A 22,417-nucleotide genomic window follows, 5' to 3' on the forward strand; every position below is an offset into this window, starting at 1 on the left:
CCTTTAAATCCAAACCAATGTTGTATGAGTACGTTATCTTTTGTACTATCCATCTAATATCTCTCCCAGTAATGTGGGTGAACTGACAGAGATGGCGCTGCAGTGGATAGCAGCTGTTTTACGGACTTGCAATTTTTGTGTTGTTGTTTTTTTTTACGCTAATCATAGTTTTCTTTGTACATAATATACCTGCCATCATTTTTTATGACTGAAAACAGCTTCCGGATATCAGAACAGCGATTACTAACCTCAATTTGGACAAACATTTCTACTTCAAAAAGTTGGCAGCTCTGGACATTCTGCTTTCTCTGGAAGAGAAGCCCCGATCCCCGGGACTCCAAAGAGAAAGCCATGCAGGCGAGTCGGAACCCCTGATCAGACTACGTCGGTGAGCAAATTGTACTCTGTTCACGTTCGCAAACGTGTAATCACTGGAGAACAAACTGGATAGGAGCTCCTGTCCTACCTGAAAAAAACTGTAATATCCTATGTTTCTCGAGTAGTGTCTGAACGAGTACATGGACATGCGTCTCAATGGTTTTTCTATGCATCGTCAATACCGGACAGCAGATTTGAGTAAGATGAAGGGAGGAGGAGTTTGTCGTTTTGTTAAAAACAGCTAGTGCACGATCTCTAATGTTAAAAAGTTTCGAGTTTTTTGCTTGATTGAGATATAAAACCGCATGATAAGTTGCACACCATAATATTTACTTTCATTTATATTTTTCGTCGATGTCCATTTACCACAACAAACCGATGCTGGCACTAAGACTCAATGAGCTGTGTAGGGCCATAAGCAAACAACTTAATACACATTCAGAGGCGTTGTTTCTCGTGGCTGGTGATTTTAATACAAGGAAACTGACATCCGTTTTACCACATTTTTACCAGCACATCACCCGTGCAAATAGAGGTGACCAAACTCTAGATCACCTTTATTCCACACACAGAAACACGTACAAGGCCCTCCCATTTGGAAATTCTGACCATAGCTCTATCCTCCTACTTCCTGCTTACAAGCAAAAACTCAAACAGGAAGTGCCGGTGACGTGCTCAATACTGAAGTGGTCTGATGAAGCGGGTGCTAAGTAACCGGACTGGTTCGACAGCACAGATTGGAATATGTTCCGAGATTCATACGATGACATTGGGGAGTTTTACCACAGCAGTCACCGGCTTCATTACCAAGCGTGTGAAAAATAAAATTATTTTAGTATTTGATTGAACTATCGTTTTAACTTCAAACTTGAATAACTATTTAATGTTGATTTAACTATCGTTTAACTATATCAATGAGAGATCCCTGACAGTTTCTCTCTCCGCTCCTCCCCTCTGCCAGACGGACAGCTCCAGAGACAGCGAGGACAACTTCATCATGTTATATACAGTATGTGAACTGTAACGGCGGTGAACTAATATTTACAGTGTTTGTCTCTTTCAGACGGACTGCTCCAGCGACAGCGAGAGTGAAGATAACTTCATAGTGATCCCACCCAGAGACCATCTGGGCCTGGCCATCTTCTCCATGTTATGCTGCTTCTGGCCCCTGGGGATCGCTGCTTTCTACTTCTCCCAGGGGGTAAGCAGGACCCACACACACACACACACTGTATTCACCACCCTTCCTGGGGTTACAGTCTCCTTTTTATCATTTTGGAACTATATTCACAAGTGTGCAGTGAATTTTCAAAACTCTCAGTACAAAAAACTATCTTCAAAACCTTTGATTTTACATAAACAAAATGTTGGTAGATATCGTTCACAACCATTGATCCAAAATATACGTTTACTGTGAAATATAATCAGGACATTGGTTTAATCACCGAAAGACTACATAATTGAACTAAATAGAGAAGATTTCATTAACAACAACTTAATCTATTAACAAATCCAATGTTTCAATATTGTCCTTTTAAATTGTATTTATTTATTTATTTTACCTTTATTTAACCAGGTAGGCTAGTTGAGAACAAGTTCTCATTTACAATTGCGACCTGGCCAAGATAAAGCAAAGCAGTTCGACACAAACAACAGAGTTACACCTGGAGTAAAACAAACATACAGGCAATAATACAGTAGAAACAAGTCTATATACAATGTGAGCAAATGAGGTGAGATAAGGGAGGTAAAGGCAAAAAAAGACCATGGTGGCAAAGTAAATACAATATAGCAAGTAAAACACTGGAATGGTATATTTGCAATGGAAGAATGTGCAAAGTAGAAATAAAAAATAATGGGGTGCAAAGGAGCAAAATAAATTAATTAATTAAATACAGTAGGGGAAGAGGTAGTTGTTTGGGCTAAATTATAGGTGGGCTATGTACAGGTGCAGTAATCTGTGAGCTGCTCTGACAGTTAGTTGGTGCTTAAAGCTAGTGAGGGAGATAAGTGTTTCCAGTTTCAGAGATTTTTGTAGTTCGTTCCAGTCATTGGCAGAAGAGAACTGGAAGGAGAGGCGGCCAAAGAAAGAATTGGTTTTGGGGGTGACTAGAGAGATATACCTGCTGGAGCGTGTGCTACAGGTGGGAGATGCTATGGTGACCAGCGAGCTGAGATAAGGGGGGACTTTACCTAGCAGGGTCTTGTAGATGACATGGAGCCAGTGGGTTTGGCGACGAGTATGAAGCGAGAGCCAGCCAACGAGAGCGCACAGGTCGCAATGGTGGGTAGTATATGGGGCTTTGGTGACAAAACGGATTGCACTGTGATAGACTGCATCCAATTTGTTGAGTAGGGTATTGGAGGCTATTTTGTAAATGACATCGCCAAAGTCGAGGATTGGTAGGATGGTCAGTTTTACAAGGGTATGTTTGGCAGCATTAGTGAAGGATGCTTTGTTGCGAAATAGGAAGCCAATTCTAGATTTAACTTTGGATTGGAGATGTTTGATATGGGTCTGGAAGGAGAGTTTACAGTCTAACCAGACACCTAAGTATGTGTAGTTTTCCACGTATTCTAAGTCAGAGCCGTCCAGAGTAGTGATGTTGGACAGGCGGGTAGGTGCAGGTAGCGATCGGTTGAAGAGCATGCATTTAGTTTTACTTGTATTTAAGAGCAATTGGAGGCCACGGAAGGAGAGTTGTATGGCATTGAAGCTTGCCTGGAGGGTTGTTAACACAGTGTCCAAAGAAGGGCCAGAAGTATACAGAATGGTGTCGTCTGCGTAGAGGTGGATCAGAGACTCACCAGCAGCAAGAGCGACCTCATTGATGTATACAGAGAAGAGAGTCGGTCCAAGAATTGAACCCAGTGGCACCGCCATAGAGACTGCCAGAGGTCCGGACAGCAGACCCTCCGATTTGACACACTGAACTCTATCAGAGAAGTAGTTGGTGAACCAGGCGAGGCAATCATTTGAGAAACCAAGGCTGTCGAGTCTGCCGATGAGGATGTGGTGATTGACAGAGTCGAAATCCTTGGCCAGATCAATTAATTTTGAATGTAGTATGTTACAATACTGTAAATTACAGTACATTACACTGTTTTCACATTAGGTAATGCACTGAACATCAACATTCCATAATTGAGGACATATTTCACAATGTAATCAAATTAAATAAATAATGTTTAGCAGGCAGTAGTTTGCATTAAGCCTGTCTTGAGTACTTGGCCATAGGTTCTGGTCAAAATCTGTGCGGGTGGAATCGTTTGGCACAGCGAATCCAATCCTGGAATAGGTCTTGATTGAAATCATTGCATCCCTCGTCCATGGCCTGAAGGAGGGTGTCACGCTCATGGGAATGGCAATCATACATCTTCCACCTGTACTGTAATCGTATATTGTATTTTAAAGTATTGTATTGTACTTATGTATTGTAGTGGCCATGTACATGGCTCAGTTCATAACAGCATGGCACTAGCAACACCAGAGTTGTGGGTTCAATTCCCAGTGGGGTCTCATACCAAAATGCTTGGACTCTTGTCACTTTGGATTAAAGTGGCTGCTACGTAAATTACATATATTACAGTACTGTAATGGCCTATATTACAGTACTGTAGTGGCCTATATTACAGTATTACAGGACTGTAATGGCCTATATTACAGTATTACAGGACTGTAATGGCCTATATTACAGTATTATTGGACTGTATTGGCCTATTTTATGGTATTACAGGACTGTATTGGCCAACTAAATTTTAGTAAAGCATACTTTTTATGTTTCTACTTTACATACATACATTTTCATTATGTAGTTCTCAAAATGTATCTGCAATTTTTTTAGAATTCATGGCACACTTAACCAGCATGGCTACCATAGCATTCTGCAGTGATACGCCATCCCATCTGGTTTGCGCTGGGTGGGACTATCATTTGTTTTTCAACAGGACAATGACCCAACGTACCTCCGGTCTGTGTTTGGCCTATTTGACCAAGAAGGAGATTGATGGAGTGCTGCATCAGATGATCTGGCCTCCACAATCACCCGAACTCAACCCAAATGAGATGGTTTGGGATGAGTTGGACCGCCGAGTGAAGGAAAAGCAGTCAACAAGTGCTCAGAATATGTGGGAACTCTTTCAAGACTTTTGGAAAAGCATTCCAGGTGAAGCTGGTTGAGAGAATCCCAAGAGTGTGAAAAACTGTCAAAGGCAAAGGGTGGCTACTTTGAAGAATCTAAAATCCCAAATATATTTTGATTTGTTTAATGATCCCATATGTGTTATTTCATAGTTTTGATGTCTTCACTATTATTCTACAATATAAAAATAAAGAAAAACTCTTGAGGTGTTTCCAAACTTTTGATTGGTACTCTAGGTATTCCTATTTTTCAGGTGGGTGAGGGCAATGTGGAGTGCAATTGAGATTGTGTCATCTGTGGATCTGTTGGTGCGTTATGCAAATTGGAATGGTTCTAATGTGACTGGGATGATCGTGTTGATGTGACCCATGACCAGCCTTTCAAAGTATTGCATGGTTATAGATGTGAGTGCTATGGGGCGATAGTCATTTAGGCAGGTTACCTTGGTGGTCTTGGGCACGGGGGCAATGGCGGGCTGCTCGAAACAAGTTGGTATTATAGATATTACAGGGATATGTTGAAAATGTAATTGAAGACACTTGCCAGCTGGTCAGCGCATGCTCTGAGTACATGTCCTGGTATTCTGTCTGGCCCCGCGGCCTTTGTGAATGTTAACCTGTTTAAAGGTCTTACCGCGTGATCACAGAGCCATCTGGAACAGCTGGTGCTCTCATGCATGGTTCAGAATTGTTTGCTTCGTTTAGCTTGTCTGGTAATTTTGCATGGCTGGGCAGCTCGCGGCTGGGTTTCCTTTTGTAAGCTGTGATAATGTGCAAGTCCTGCCACATCCATCGAGTGTCAGAGCCGGCGTAGTAGGATCTTAGTCCTGTCTCGACACTTTGCCTGTTTTATGGCTGGTCCAAGTTTGTAGCAGGATATCTTATAAGCATCCGGATTAGTGTCCAGCTCCTTGAAAGCAGCAGCTCTAGCATTTAACTCAGTGTGGATGTTGCCTGTAATCCATGGCTTCTGGTTGGGATATAAGTGCGGTCACTGTGGGGAAGACGTCATCGATGCACTTGTTATTGAAGCCGGTGACTGATGTGGTAACCTCCTCAATGTTCTCAGATGAATCCCGGAACATATTGCAGTCTGTGCTAGCAAAACAGTCCTGTAGTTTAGGGAAAGTGGGAAACCTGGTCAGTTGTACAACTGAATGCCTTCAGCTGAAATGTGCATTTAACCCAACCAACCCCTCTGAATCAGAGAGATGCGGGGGCTGCCTTAATCAACATCCACGTTTTTGGTGCCCAGGGAACAGTAGGTTAACTGCCTTGCTCAGAATGACAGATTTTAACCTTTACAGCTCGGGGATTCGATCAAGCAACCTTTCGGTTACTGGCCCAACGCTCTAACCACTAGGCTACCTGCTTAGAATTCATGCTTAGAATTCCCTTCATTTCATGTCACTGGTAATTCCTGTTTGAGTTTTTACTTGTAGGAATGAATCAGGACGATATAGAGTTCTGGTCATATTTGCGGGGGGGGGGGGGGGGGGGGGGCTTTGTGTGTGTTTCTGTGTGTGGAGTGAAGGTGGTGTAGTTTTTTGGGGATAAAACGGAATTCAGTTTTCCTGCATTGGAGAAACAGAAGAAGTTCCCTGCATTAACGTCCCCGGCCACTTGGAGCGCTGCCTCTGGATGAGCATTTTCTTGTTTGCTTATGGCCCTATACAGCTCGTTGAGTGCGGTCTTGGTGCCAGCATCGGTTTGTGGTGGTAAATAGATGGCTACGAAAAATATAGATGAAAACTCTCCTGGTAAATAGTATGGTCTGCAGGTTATTGTTATGTATTCTAACTTGTAGAAAACCAGTTTAGTGAAATCAATACGTTTACTAAATGTTGAAGTAATTAAGAGCATCAATTGAGTCAGACTATGTAATAGTTAAATGTCTTTTAACAAAAGAGAAGAGAATCATATTACAAATAATGTGAGTATTGCATTTCGAAAAGACAATTACTTTTTACGAACATGTATTGCAATGTGAAACGTATTTCTAGATGAAACACTGATTTAAGTTTGGTGAAAAAAGTGCCAGGTTTCCTCCAGACATGACACTTGGCATCCAGGCCAAAGAGTTCAATCTTGGTTTCTTCAGACCAGAGAATCTTTCGGGTGCCTTTTGCCGAACTCTAAGCGGGCTGTCATGTGCCTTTTACTGAGGAGTGGTTTTTGTCTGGCCACTCAACCAATAAGGCCTGGTTGGTGGAGTGCTGCAAAGATGGTTGTCCTTCTGGAAAGTTCACCCATCTCCACAGAGGAACTCTGGAGCTCTGTCAGAGTGACCATCAGCTTCTTGGTCACCTCCCTGACCAAGGCCCTTCTCCCCTGATTGCTCAGCTGTAGGAAGAGTCTTGGTGTTTCCAAACTTCTTCCATTTAAGAATGATATAGGCCACTTTGTTCTCGGGGACCTTCAATGCTGCAGAACTTTTTTTTTGGTACCCTTCCCCAGGTCTGTGCCACAATCCTGTCTCGGAGCTCCACGAACAATTGCTTCGAACTCATGAGGTGGTTTCTGCTCTGACATGCAGTCAAGTGTAAATTATACCTACAGATAATTATGTTTTTATTTTGTATAAATTAGCAAAAATGTCAAAAAACCTGTGTTTGCTTTGTCGTTATGGGGTGTTGTGTGTAGATTGTAGAAAAAAGTAATTTAATCCATTTTAGAAGAAGGCTGTAATGTAATTTTTTTTTGAAAAAGTCAAAGGGTCTGAGTACTTTCTGAATGCACTGTACAAAATTAATTTAAAAAAATTTAAATAACACACATCACACCTGTCAATACCTGGACACATCAGTGCTTTCTAATTCTCAGGACTATAACACACACCCAGTGGTGTGAAGTACTTAAGTAAAACTACTTTAAAGTACTACTTAAATAGTTTTTTCGGAGTATCTGTACTTTATTTTACTATTCATATTTTTGCCAACTTTTACTTCACTACATTCCTAAAGAAAATAATATACTTTTTCCTCCATACATTTCCCAGACACACAAATGTACTTGTTACATTTTGACAGGAAAATGGTCCAATTCACACACTTATCAAGAGAACATCCCTGGCCCTACTGCCTCTAATCTGGCAGACTCATTCAAACTTCTTACGGCTGCAATCCCGTTAACGGGATCGATATGACAACAGCCAGTGAAAGTGCAGGGTGCCAAATTCAAAACAACAGAAATCTCACACTTAAAATTCCTCAAATATACATGGATTTTATACCGTTTTAAAGTTAATCTTGTTGTTAATCCCACCACAGTGTCCGATTTCAAATAGGCTTTACAGCAAAAGCACCACAAACGATTATGTTAGGTGACCACAAATTCACAGAAAAACCCAGCCATTTTTCCAGCCAAAGAGAGGAGTCACAAAAAGCACAAATAGAGATAAAATGAATCACTAACCTTCGATGATCTTCATCAGATGACACTTATAGGACTTCATGTTACATAATACATGTATGTTTTGTTCAATAAAGTGCATATTTATATTTTTAAAAATCTCAGTATACATTGGCGCGTTATGTTCACTAGTTCCAAAAACATCCGGTGATATTGCAGAGAGCCACATCATTTTACAGAAATACTCATTATAAATGTTGATGAAAATACAATTCTTAGACATGGAAATATAGATACCTCTCCTTAATGCAACCGCTGTGTCAGATTTCAAAAAAAACTTCCCGGAAAAAACAAACCATGCAATAATCTGAGACGGCGCTCAGAAAAATAAAAAAGATTATCCGCCATGTTGGAGTCAACAGAAATCAGAAATTACATTATACATATTCCCTTACCTTTGATGATCTTCATCAGAATGCACTCACAGGAATCGCAGTTCCACAATAAATGTTTGATTTGTTCGATAATGTCCATTATTTATGTCCAAGTAGCTACTTTTTTTTTGCGTGTTTAGTACACATATCCAAATACTCGTGCAGGTCCAGCCGAACGACGGACAAAAACTTCAAAGAGTTATATCACAGGTCAAAGAAAAATGTCAAACTAATTATAGAATAAATTTTTAGGATGTTGTTATCCTAAATCTTCAATAACGTTCCAACCGGAGAATGTCTGTGTCTATGTCTGTAGAGAAGCAATGGAACGCAGGTCGCTATCATGTGAAATGCGCGTGACCAGGACCTGGCTCTCTTCCAGACCACTGACTCAAAGAGCTCCCATCCGGCTCCACAACACAGTGGAAGCCTCATTCAAGTTTCTAAAGACGGTTGACATCTAGTGGAAGCCCTAGGAAGTGCAACTTGATCCATATCCCACTGTGTATTCAATAGGAGCTGGGTTGAAAATCGACCAACCTCAGATTTCCCACTTCCTGTTAAAATTTCTTCTCAGGTTTTTGCCTGCCATATGAGTTCTGTTATACTCACAGACATCATTCAAACATTTTTAGAAACTTCAGAGTGTTTCTATCCAATACTACTAATAATATGCATATATTAGCAACTGGGACTGAGGAGCAGGCCGTTTACTCTGGGTACCTTTCATCCAAGCTACTCAATAATGCCCCTGCAGCCATAACACGTTTTAAACACAAATGCTTGTTTGTAAATTATGTCTGAGAGTTGGAGTGCCCCTGGCTATCCGTCAATGAAAATAAATGGAACATTGTGCCATCTGGTTTGTTTATGATTTGTACTTTTACTTTTAATACTTAGGTACATTTTAGCAATTCCGTTTACTTTTGATACTTAAGTATAGTTTAACCCAAATATTTTTAGACTGATACTCAAGTGGTATTTTACTGGGTAACTTTCACTTGAGTCATTTTCTATTAAGGTATCTGTACTTTTACTCAGGATTGGACAATTTAGTACTTTTTCCTCCACTGCACACACTTGTTACCTGGACACATCAGTGCTTTATACTTCTCAGGGCTATAACACAGCCAGGCTGTTGATGGCCAAGTCCATCTCAAGTCTGAAGTCTTATTAACGAAGGCTAAACATCTAGTCTCCTCATCTGTTTGTGTGACCCCGGAACTTGGCAGGCAGACGGAACTTGGCTGTCTGTGAATTATCTTAGCAGCTTATTTAGTTCTTCCTCAGTAATTATAGGAAATTATCTAGTCTAATGATTAGAGATGTGTTTAGAGATGGCTGATTCCTTCAGCCTGTCAATCTACTTTGAGTGAAGCAGCAGGAGAGGGGCATGACAGAAGAAGGGCATTTTTTTACCTCTACATGATCGGTGGGACACCGCGGGACGGTTGAGCTAACGTAGGCTAATGCGATTAGCGTGAGGTTGTAAGTAACAAGAACATTTCCCAGGACATAGACATATCTGATATGAGCAGAAAGCTTAAATTCTTGTTAATCTAACCGCACTGTCCAATTTACATTAGCTATTACAGTGAAATAATACCATGCTATTGTTTGAGGAGAGGCACAGTTTTGAACTTGAACAGTTATTAATAAACTAATGAGGCACATTTGGGCAGTCTGATACAACATTTTGAACAGAAATGCAATGGTTCATTGGATCAGTCTAAAACTTTTCACATACACTGCTGCCATCTAGTGGCCAAAATCTAATTGCGCATGGCCTGGAATAATACCTTATGGCCTTTCTCTTGCATTTCAAGATGATGGTACAAAAAACTGTCTTTGTATTGTCTTTTACCAGATCTATTGTGTTATATTCTCCTACATTCATTTCACATTTCCACAAACTTCAAAGTGTTTCCTTTCAAATGGTATCAAGAATATGTATAGCCTTACTTCAGGTCCTGATCTACAGGCAGTTAGATTTGGGTATGTCATTTTAGTCAAAAATGTAAAAAAAGGTCCGATCCTTAAGAGGTTTTTAATATGTGTATGTGATCCCTGCATGGAGAAGAAAAGGTGCAAATTAACTGCTAAATACTTGTGAAGAATTAAACATCAAGCTACCAGGAACCCATTATCCTCCAGTGCCACCATATTCCAGAACTGCAACCTACCTGGAGTGTCCTGAGGTACAACCTACCTGGAGTGTCCTGAGGTACAACCTACCTGGAGTGTCCTGAGGTACAAGGTGTCAAGTGCTCAGAGACATGGCCAAGGTCAAGAAGGCTGAAATACGACCACCACTGAATAATATTCACAAGTTGAAGCATCTAGATTGGGTTAAGAAATACCTGAAGACAGGTTTTTTTTGTTTTGTTTTATGGACAGATGAAATGAGAGTGACTCTTGATGGACCAGATGGAAGGGCCCGTGGCTGGATCAGTAATGGACACAGGGCACCACTTTGAGTCAGGCGCCAGCAAGGTGGAGGAGGGGTGCTGGTATGGGCCGCTATCATTAAGGATGAGGTAGTCGGACCTTTTCGGGTTGAAGATGGACCGAAACTCACCTCCCAAACCTACTGCCAGTTTCTGGAAAATTCTTTCTTCAAGAAGTGGTACAGGAAGAAGTCCTCAGCATTCAAGAAGGCCATGCTCTTTATGCAGGACAATGCTCCATCACATGCATCCAAGTACTCCACTGCTTGGCTAGCCAGCAAGGGCCTCAAAGATGCCCCAATAATAACCTGGCGCCCTTCCTCACCTGACTTAAATCCTATTGAGAACTTGTGGGCCCTTCTCAAACGTGAGAATCAAAGTGAGGGAAGACAATAGACTTCTTTGAACAGCATTTGGGAGGCTGTGGTTGCTGCTCCAGTGAAAGTTGATCGTAAACAGATCACAAGTTCAAACAGGTGCCATTAATACAGGTAACGAGTGGAGGACAGAGGAGCCTCTTAAAGAAGAAGGTACAGGTCTGTGAGAGCCAGAAATCTTGCTTGTCTGTAGGTGACAAAATACTTATTTTCCACCATCATTTGCAAATAAATTCATAAAAAATCCTACAATGTGATTTTCTGTCATAGTTGAAGTGTACCTATGATGAAAATTACAGGCCTCTCTCATCTTTTTAAGTGGGATAACTTGCACAATTGGTGGCTGACTAAATACTTGTTTGCCCCACTGTACATACATACAGTGCCTTGCGAAAGTATTTGGCCCCATTTCCTTTTGCCACATTTCAGGCTTCAAACATAAAGATATAAAACTGTATTTTTTTGTGAAGAATTTGGATCATTGTCTTGTTGGAAGACAAATCTCTGTCCCAGTCTCAGGTCTTTTGCAGACTCCATCAGGTTTTCTTCCAGAATGGTCCTGTATTTGGCTCCATCCATCTTCCCATCAATTTTAACCATCTTCCCTGTCCATGCTGAAGAAAAGCAGGCCCAAACCATGATGCTGCCACCACCATGTTTGACAGTGTGGATGGTGTGTTCAGCTGTGTTGCTTTTACGCCAAACATAACGTTTTGCATTGTTGCCAAAAAGTTCAATTTTGGTTTCATCTGACCAGAGCACCTTCTTCCACATGTTTGGTGTGTCTTCCAGGTGGCTTGTGGCAAACTGTAAACAACACTTTTTATGGATATCTTTAAGAAATGGCTTTCTTCTTGCCACTCTTCCATAAAGGCCAGATTTGTGCAATATACGACTGATTGTTGTCCTATGGACAGAGTCTCCCACCTCAGCCGTAGATCTCTGCAGTTCATCCAGAGAGATCATGGGCCTCTTGGCTGCATCTCTGATCAGTCTTCTCCTTGTATAAGCTGAACGTTTAGAGGGACGGCCAGGTCTTGGTAGATTTGCAGTGGTCTGATACTCCTTCCATTACAATATTATCGCTTGCACAGTGCTCCTTGGGATGTTTAAAGCTTGGGAAATCTTTTTGTATCCAAATCCAGCTTTAAACTTCTTCACAACAGTATCTCGGACCTGCCTGGTGTGTTCCTTGTTCTTCATGATGCTCTCTGCGCTTTTAACGGACCTCTGAGACTATCACAGTGCAGGTGCATTTATACGGAGACTTGATTACACACAGGTGGATTGTATTTATCATCATTAGTCATTTAGGTCAACATTGGATCATTCAGAGATCCTCACTGAACTTCTGGAGAGAGTTTGCTGCACTGAAAGTAAAGGGGCTGAATAATTTTGCACGCCCAATTTTTCAGTTTTTGATGTGTTAAAAAAGTTTGAAATATCCAATAAATGTCGTTCTACTTCATGATTGTGTCCCACTTGTTGTTGATTCTTCACAAAAAAATACAGTTTTATATCTTTATGTTTGAAGCCTGAAATGTGGCAAAAGGTCGCAAAGTTCAAGGGGGCCGAATACTTTCGCAAGGCACTGTACATACATACATACATACATGTCCTAAAATGTGCACCCGTACCCAGGCACCTCTGGCTTATGGCTGTGGACTCGCTCTGATTTTGTTAATTCTACTTTTTCTGTCTTTCTTTTGTTGTTTACATACAGAAAAAATAAAGGTAAAAAATCAACAGTCAAGTCACTTGAACCCAGGCTAGCACAAAGAGAAGATTCATATGGTAGACAAGCCTATAAACAATCTATATACACACATCATTAGCCACTTACAAGATCAATATTCTTTTACAATGTATTTCTAGGTATCCTTTTTTCTTTTATCCCAGGCTTCATCCAAAAATTCAGCAAACGGAAATACATAATGGACAAAAAAAACCACATTTAAATTTCTCCTCACCACTCAGCCACATAATACCAGGTTATATCTGGTGGTCTGTCTCCTCATCACTCAGCCACATACTGCCAGGGTATATCTGGTGGTCTGTCTCCTCATCACTCAGCCACATACTGCCAGGGTATATCTGGTGGTCTGTCTCCTCACCACTCAGCCACATAATACCAGGTTATATCTGGTGGTCTGTCTCCTCATCACTCAGCCACATACTGCCAGGGTATATCTGGTGGTCTGACTCCTCATCACTCAGCCACATAATACCAGGGTATATCTGGTGGTCTGTCTCCTCATCACTCAGCCACATAATACCAGGGTATATCTGGTGGTCTGTCTCCTCATCACTCAGCCACATAATACCAGGGTATATCTGGTGGTCTGTCTCCTCATCACTCAGCCACATAATACCAGGGTATATCTGGTGGTCTGTCTCCTCATCACTCAGCCACATAATACCAGGTTATATCTGGTGGTCTGTCTCCTCATCACTCAGCCACATACTGCCAGGGTATATCTGGTGGTCTGTCTCCTCATCACTCAGCCACATAATACCAGGTTATATCTGGTGGTCTGTCTCCTCACCACTCAGCCACATAATACCAGGTTATATCTGGTGGTCTGTCTCCTCATCACTCAGCCACATAATACCAGGTTATATCTGGTGGTCTGTCTCCTCATCACTCAGCCACATAATACCAGGTTATATCTGGTGGTCTGTCTCCTCATCACTCAGCCACATACTGCCAGGGTATATCTGGTGGTCTGTCTCCTCATCACTCAGCCACATAATACCAGGTTATATCTGGTGGTCTGTCTCCTCATCACTCAGCCACATAATACCAGGTTATATCTGGTGGTCTGTCTCCTCATCTCTCAGCCACATACTGCCAGGGTATATCTGGTGGTCTGTCTCCTCATCGCTCAGCCACATAATACCAGGGTATATCTGGTGGTCTGTCTTCTCATCGCTCAGCCACATAATACCAGGGTATATCTGGTGGTCTGACTCCTCATCACTCAGCCACATAATACCAGGGTATATCTGGTGGTCTGTCTCCTCATCGCTCAGCCACATACTGCCAGGGTATATCTGGTGGTCTGTCTCCTCATCGCTCAGCCACATAATACCAGGGTATATCTGGTGGTCTGTCTCCTCTTCGCTCAGCCACATAATACCAGGGTATATCTGGTGGTCTGACTCCTCATCACTCAGCCACATAATGCCAGGGTATATCTGCTGTGCTTTCTGGATAAGAGCAAGTGTCTATCATGGTAGAAAGGGCAATAGAAGATAACATGAGTGTCGTTCTCTATTTCTTCAAGGTCCCAATAGTTACATAGTCTTTCCTCTTCTGTTTCACCACAATACCTACCTGTTTCAATACGCAGAGGCACTATCCCTGATCTTACCTGTTTCAATATGCAGAGGCAATATCCCTGATCTGACCTGTTTCAATACGCAGAGGCACTATCCCTGATCTGACCTGTTTCAATACGCAGAGGCACTATCCCTGATCTGACCTGTTTCAACACGGAGAGGCACTATCCCTGATCTGACCTGTTTCAATACGCAGAGACAATAACCCTGATCTGACCTGTTTCAATACGCAGAGGCAATATCCCTGATCTGACCTGTTTCAATATGCAGAGACAATAACCCTGATCTGACCTGTTTCAATACGCAGAGGCACTATCCCTGATCTGACCTGTTTCAATATGCAGAGGCACTATCCCTGATCTGACCTGTTTCAATACGCAGAGGCACTATCCCTGATCTGACCTGTTTCAATACGCAGAGGCACTATCCCTGATCTGACCTGTTTCAATATGCAGAGGCACTATCCCTGCTCTTACCTGTTTCAATACACAGAGGCACTATCCCTGATCTGACCTGTTTCAATACGCAGAGGCACTATCCCTGATCTGACCTGTTTCAATGCGCATAGGCAATATCCCTGATCTTCCCTGTGCACATAGCTATCCCTTGCTTTTAGGTAGGTTATACCTAACATGTCTCTCACACACGAATGCATCCTTAATCAAACAAAAGGTTCTCAATTTGGGTTTATGATAAATCCCCTCCGCCCATTTTTTGTTGTTGTCATATTGCATCAACAGTTGTTTTTTTAATCATGTCTATGTCAACCTTCATTTGGTTTTCGTACAGATGTTCACAGTCAGACTCTTGGAAAAGGGTCAGACCTTTCAGTTGCTCAGGCTCCTCCCCCTATGGATAATTCCATAGAACAACTGTATTAGCTAGTCTGGCAGTTGGCACATCCAACAGTCTATTCCAACGTCTCACCATTACACACCTTCCATCTCACCTCACAGGGTTCCCAGCCCGTGTCCCCTGTTATTGCAAATATAGGTTCAAACTTGTGGACACCTAAAAAATAATAATAACATACTGCTCTGTTATGGACGCGTTAGTTTTAGAGATACCTCTTAGCACCCCACGCTCCTGCTAAAGAATCAAATCAAAGTTTATTTGTCATGTGCGCCGAATACATCAGGTATTTCACCTTAAAGTGAAATGCTTACTTACAGGCTCTAACCAATAGTGCAAAAAAGAAAAGGTATTAGGTCCAGATCAGAACACTTGCATGTCTGATACAGTTTAGAATACGTAGCATAACCAATATCTCGTCTGTCTCAGGGCTGTCTCAGGGCTGTCTCAGGGCTGGCTCAGGGCTGGCTCAGGGCTGTCTCAGGGCTGTCTCAGGGCTGGCTCAGGGCTGGCTCAGGGCTGTCTCAGGGCTGTCTGAGGGCTGGCTCAGGGCTGGCTCAGGGCTGGCTCAGGGCTGTCTCAGGGCTGTCTCAGGGCTGTCTCAGGGCTGGCTCAGGGCTGGCTTCATCCATATTCCATTGGAGAGACAATGGCCCTCGGCAGTAGGCTAATTGAACACATACAATACACCCTCTCCATCAAAGTGCTCTGGACGATTATAGTATGCCTGCATGATCAATACTTGTAGCAGGGTACGCAGATAACAGTGTGTGTGTGTGTGTGTGTGTGTGTGTGTGTGTGTGTGTGTGTGTGTGTGTGTGTGTGTGTGTGTGTGTGTGTGTGTGTGTGTGTGTGTGTGTCTGCATCATCAATACCTAGTCAGGGATGCAGATCACAAACTAACCTCAGGCAGCCACAGAGACCCAATAATAAATGGATGATAGAATCTCTATGTACACTGTGATGTCTGCAAGAGGTGAACGTCTGTACAACATGCATCCAATTCATTGTAAGTATTCACTAGAGGCGTAGATGGTCTAATGCAATACAAACTCTGTGTGTTCAACTGGAGAAGCTGAAATGCAATAATACAATCTACCTGCAGTGAAGCCTCTCAACATTTATGTTACGTTCATTCATCTAGCAGACACTCCCAAACTAGAGCAACCCACAGGAGAAACCAGGATCAAGCACCCTGTAACCAGCTCTGCAATGATTGTTTGAAAAAGAGAGATGCTTTGAACTGAGTTTCATTTTCAATTAATCGAAAATGAGGCATAGCAAACTGAGGAAATCAGTCAATTGAAATACATTCATTGGGCCCTAATCTATGGATTTCAAAAGACTGGGCAGAGGTTCAGCCATGGGTGGGCCTGGGAGGGCATAGGACCACCCACTTGGCAGACAGGCCCACCCACTGCTCAGATGAAAAGAGAGAGGGAAAGAGGGAGGAGAGAGGGAGAGAGGGAGAGATGGAGAAAGGGAGAGGAGAGCCGGATCCAAAATGGAGATGTATGGGTAAACCACTTCTCTAATCTTTTTGGCTCTATAACAAAGAACAAAGAGCAAAAACATATACATGATCAAACACAAATCTTAGAAACAACTATTAAAAATAACCCACTGGATTCTCCAATTACCTTGAATGAACTACAGGACAAAATAAAAACCCTCTAACCCAAAAAGGCATGTGGTGTTGATGGTATCCTCAATGAAATAGTCAAATATACAGACAACAAATTCCAATTGGCTATACTAAAACTCTTTAACATCATCCTTAGCTCTGGCATCTTCCCCAATATTTGGAACCAAGGACTTATCACCCCAATCCACAAAAGTGGAGACAAATTTAACCCCAATAACTACCGTGGGATATGCGTCAACAGCAACCTTGGGAAAATCCTATGCATTATCATTAACAGCAGACTCGTACATTTCCTCAGTGAAAACAATGTGCTGAGAAAATGTCAAATTGGCTACAAAATACTGTACGACAGACAACGTAGTGAAGCATTGAAATCTCTCTCTCTCTCTCTCTCTCTCTCTCTCTCTCTCTCTCTCTCTCTCTCTCTCTCTCTCTCTCTCTCTCTCTCTCTCTCTCTCTCTCTCTCTCTCTCTCTCTCTCTCTCTCTCTCTCTCTCTCTCTCTCTCTCTCTCTCTCTCTCTCTCTCTCTCTCTCTCTCTCTCTCTCTCTCTCTCTCTCTCTCTCTCTCTCTCTCTGTTTACTTCTCAAATGTATTATGTATCTGTGACTAGTAGCCCAAATTATTATGTATCTGTGACTAGTAGCTCTAATTATTATGTATCTGTGACTAGTAGCTCTAATTATTATGTATCTGTGACTAGTAGCCCTAAGTATTATGTAGCTGTGACTAGTAGCTCTAATTATTATGTATCTGTGACTAGTAGCTCTAATTATTATGTATCTGTGACTAGTAGCCCTAAGTATTATGTAGCTGTGACTAGTAGCTCTAATTATTATGTATCTGTGACTAGTAGCCCTAAGTATTATGTATCTGTGACTAGTAGCCCTAAGCAAGAGAGCAACATCCATGACAATATTTCCACCCTCAGCCCGGCGTCAAGCCAGCTACAACTTGTGTAAAAACTTCAGACTCCTTAATCCAAAACTTTAGAGCTACGGTATGAATGACTTGTCCCTACAGTGAAGGGAGAGAGAGAGACAGAAAGAGAGAGGGAGAGGTGTTGGAGAGAGAGACTATTTAACTTTAGAGCTACGGTATGAATGACTTGTCCCTACAGTGAAGGGAGAGAGAGAGACAGAAATAGAGAGGGAGAGGTGTTGGAGAGAGAGACTATTTAACTTTAGAGCTACGGTATGAATGACTTGTCCCTACAGTGAAGGGAGAGAGAGAGAGAGAGACAGAAAGAGAGAGGGAGAGGTGTTGGAGAGAGAGACTATTTAACTTTAGTAACTTTGAAGTTTATTCTACGGTTTGAATCACCATCCCCTCACTGCTCGATACACACATATAGAGACTGATAATACAGTGACTAGAGTATCTGAGTCTGAGATGATCCCTCTTCTTCTTCTCCTCCTTCTTCTTATAGACCCCGGTGATTTGTTGGAATATATATTTTGATAAATGCGGCCTTCAGATTTAGAAAAGCACAACCTCCAAACTGTGCTGCTTCTGAGTTTATAGACTGCAATTTATTCATTGATAATGCAAATAAGATACCCAAAGAGTTTATCTTGCTAATAAACTCTGAATTAGAATAAATTCCGAGTCTAAATAAACTCATGAGTCATAATAAAAAAAATGATGGTTATTTAAAATTTGAAATCTCTCTCTCTCTCTCTCTCTCTCTCTCTCTCTCTCTCTGTCTCTCTCTCTCTCTCTCTTCAGCAGTTTACTTCTCAAAAGGATTCAGGGAAAAATGTGAACATTGTAGTTACTCATAGAGGTACTCTTATTCACTAGTCACACACACTGTACTAGACAATATACACAATGTTACACACAATGTACACACACTCTAATACACAATGTACAGTACACACACTGTAATACACAGTGTACACACACAATGTACACACACTGTTACACAACAATGTACACATACAGGTAATGCCATACACAGGTATGCATACACAGAACTCATACTGTCATACACACACACAGACACACACACACACACACACTCTGTCCATTCACTACGTCCCTCTAAGCCTGACACTCAGCATTGTAAGTCTGTCCACAGGGAGACCAGCCTCACGCTACAACATAATTATGAATCTGAAGCCGAGCTACGGATTGATTAATCAATTACATGCTGTTTAAGAAACGGCTTCATTAAAGAAATTCAATTAGGGCCTTTATTGTGTGGGTCCACTGCCCTTCAACATTGATCAGTCCCCTGTCTGTCTGTGTGCATGTGTGTGTGTGTGTGTGTGTGTGTGTGTGTGTGTGTGTGTGTGTGTGTGTGTGTAGACCAAATAAAGATATCTGCTGTCACATTAAAACTCTGTCTAAAAACCCCTAGAGTCTATTGGTCGCACCGGTGCGTCAATCCCTATCAAAATTCATCAGTTTTGCCTCCCGAGTGGTACAGCGGTCTAAGGCACTGCATTGCAGTGTTGCGGTGTCACTACAGCCTGGGGTTTGAGATTGACAGGACAGAATTTGGCCAAAATTGACCGCAGTTTTTTTATGACCCAGTTTTTGACTATATCAGTAATTTGAGTGACATTCATTTTCCTCAGCGAAATCATTTGCCCACAACTTTCACTTTCTATGCCAGGGTTTATAGGAACATATAACTATGAGCTTCAGTAGCATCACATCTGGGGCCATGATCTAATGACCTAATGTTACCTCATAATAAATCAACATTCTGACAGGCTTTAGTTCTCCAGCGTGATAATTCATTGTTTCCATCCTTACACATTATTCGCTGACTGCATTATCGGGGATAACACATTATTCACTGACTGCATTATCAGGGCTAACACATTATTCACCAACTGCATTATCAGGGCTAACACATTATTCACTGACTGCATTATCAGGGCTAACACATTATTCGCTGACTGCATCATCAGGGCTAACACATTATTAAATGACTGCATTATTGGGGATAACACATTATACACCAACTGCATTATCAGGGCTAACACATTATTTGCTAACTACATTATCAGGGCTAACACATTATTCGCTGACTGCATTATCAGGGCTAACACATTATTCACCAACTGCATTATCAGGGCTAACACATTATTCACCAACTGCATTATCAGGGCTAACACATTATTTGCTAACTGCATTATCATGGCTAACACATTATTTTCTTGACTACATTATCAGGGCCTACACATTATTCGCTGACTGCATTATAAGGGCTAACACACTATTCACTGACTGCATTATCAGGGCTAACACATTATTTACCGACTGCATTATCAGGGCTAACATTATTTGCTGGCTGCATTATCGGGGCTAACACATTATTCACCAACTGCATTATCAGGGCTAACACATTATTTGCTGACTGCATTATCAGGGCTAACACATTATTCGCTGACTGCATTATCGGGGCTAACACATTATTCACTGACTGCATTATCAGGGCAAACACATTATTCGCTGACTGCATTATCAGGGCTAACACATTATTCACCGACTGCATTATCAGGACTAACACAATTATTCACCGACTGCATTATCAAGACTACATATTATTTGCTAACTGCATTATCAGGGCTAACACATTATTCGCTGACTGCATTATCAGGGCTAACACATTCGCTGACTGCATTATCAGGGCTAACACATTATTCACTGACTGCATTATCAGGGCTAACACATTATTCACCGACTGCATTATCAGGGCTAACACATTATTCGCTGAGTGCATTATCGGGGCTACACATTATTCACTGACTGCATTATCAGGGCTAACACATTATTCGCTGACTGCATTATCAGGGCTACATATTATTCACTGACTGCATTATCAGGGCTAACACATTATTCACCGACTGCATTATCAGGGCTAACACATTATTCGCTGAGTGCATTATCGGTGCTACACATTATTCACTGACTGCATTATCAGGGCTAACACATTATTCGCTGACTGCATTATCAGGGCTACATATTATTCACTGACTGCATTATCAGGGCTAACACTTTTGTTTCATACATCAAATGTGTTGAGAGCCAGAAGACCAAACTCCACTTGTATTGGTCAGTAAGCACTACACCCAACAAAGCTAATAGAAGAATATAAGAGTCATGGCATACAAAATCAACTAAAAAAAACAACTCAAAATTATGGTTCTAAAACACAAATGAAAAGCTCAACTTTAGACAACCAACTAATTCCACTGATGGAAGTGAAGATAAAACGTTTATTTTCAGCTTTCAGGAAGGGAATTCTAACTGTTCAGGAAGGGAATTCTAACTGTTCAGGAAGGGAATTCTAACTGTTCAGGAAGGGAATTCTAACTGTTCAGGAAGGGAATTCTAACTGTTCAGGAAGGGAATTCTAACTGTTCAGGAAGGGAATTCTAACTGTTCAGGAAGGGAATTCTAACTGTTCAGGAAGGGAATTCTAACTGTTCAGGAATGGAATTCTAACTGTTCAGGAAGGGAATTCTAACTGTTCAGGAAGGGAATTCTAACTGTTCAGGAAGGGAATTCTAACTGTTCAGGAAGGGAATTCTAACTGTTCAGGAAGGGAATTCTAACTGTTCAGGAAGGGAATTCTAACTGTTCAGGAAGGGATTTCTAACTGTTCAGGAAGGGAATTCTAACTGTTCAGGAATGGAATTCTAACTGTTCAGGAAGGGAATTTAACTGTTCAGGAAGGGAATTCTAACTGTTCAGGAAGGGAATTCTAACTGTTCAGGAAGGGAATTCTAACTGTTCAGGAAGGGAATTTAACTGTTCAGGAAGGGAATTCTAACTGTTCAGGAAGGGAATTCTAACTGTTCAGGAAGGGAATTCTAACTGTTCAGGAAGGGAATTTAACTGTTCAGGAAGGGAATTCTAACTGTTCAGGAATGGAATTCTAACTGTTCAGGAAGGGAATTTAACTGTTCAGGAAGGGAATTCTAACTGTTCAGGAAGGGAATTCTAACTGTTCAGGAAGGGACTTCTAACTGTTCAGGAAGGGAATTCTAACTGTTCAGGAATGGAATTCTAAATGTTCAGGAAGGGAATTCTAACTGTTCAGGAAGGGAATTCTAACTGTTCAGGAAGGGAATTCTAACTGTTCAGGAAGGGAATTCTAACTGTTCAGGAAGGGAATTCTAACTGTTCAGGAAGGGAATTCTAACTGTTCAGGAAGGGAATTCTAACTGTTCAGGAAGGGAATTCTAACTGTTCAGGAAGGGAATTCTAACTGTTCAGGAAGGGAATTCTAACTGTTCAGGAAGGGAATTCTAACTGTTCAGGAATGGAATTCTAACTGTTCAGGAAGGGAATTCTAACTGTTCAGGAAGGGAATTCTAACTGTTCAGGAAGGGAATTCTAACTGTTCAGGAAGGGAATTCTAACTGTTCAGGAAGGGAATTCTAACTGTTCAGGAAGGGAATTCTAACTGTTCAGGAAGGGAATTCTAACT

At 41.6% G+C, this 22,417-nt stretch overlaps 1 protein-coding gene across 1 annotated transcript in view; it reads left to right on the forward strand.

Moving 5' to 3' along the window:
• Positions 1 to 22,417, forward strand: part of syndig1l (synapse differentiation inducing 1-like) — a 96,749-nt gene that overhangs the window by 68,683 nt on the left and 5,649 nt on the right. The window contains exon 3 of the mRNA XM_021601071.3: positions 1,442 to 1,579. Coding sequence (XP_021456746.2) covers positions 1,442 to 1,579 — 138 coding nt within the window. The remainder of the gene's footprint in view (positions 1 to 1,441; positions 1,580 to 22,417) is intronic.

This window comes from Oncorhynchus mykiss, chromosome 4 (assembly GCF_057628025.1).
Source record: "Oncorhynchus mykiss isolate SJ-2025 chromosome 4, ASM5762802v1, whole genome shotgun sequence".
NCBI classification, from domain to species: domain Eukaryota; kingdom Metazoa; phylum Chordata; class Actinopteri; order Salmoniformes; family Salmonidae; genus Oncorhynchus; species Oncorhynchus mykiss.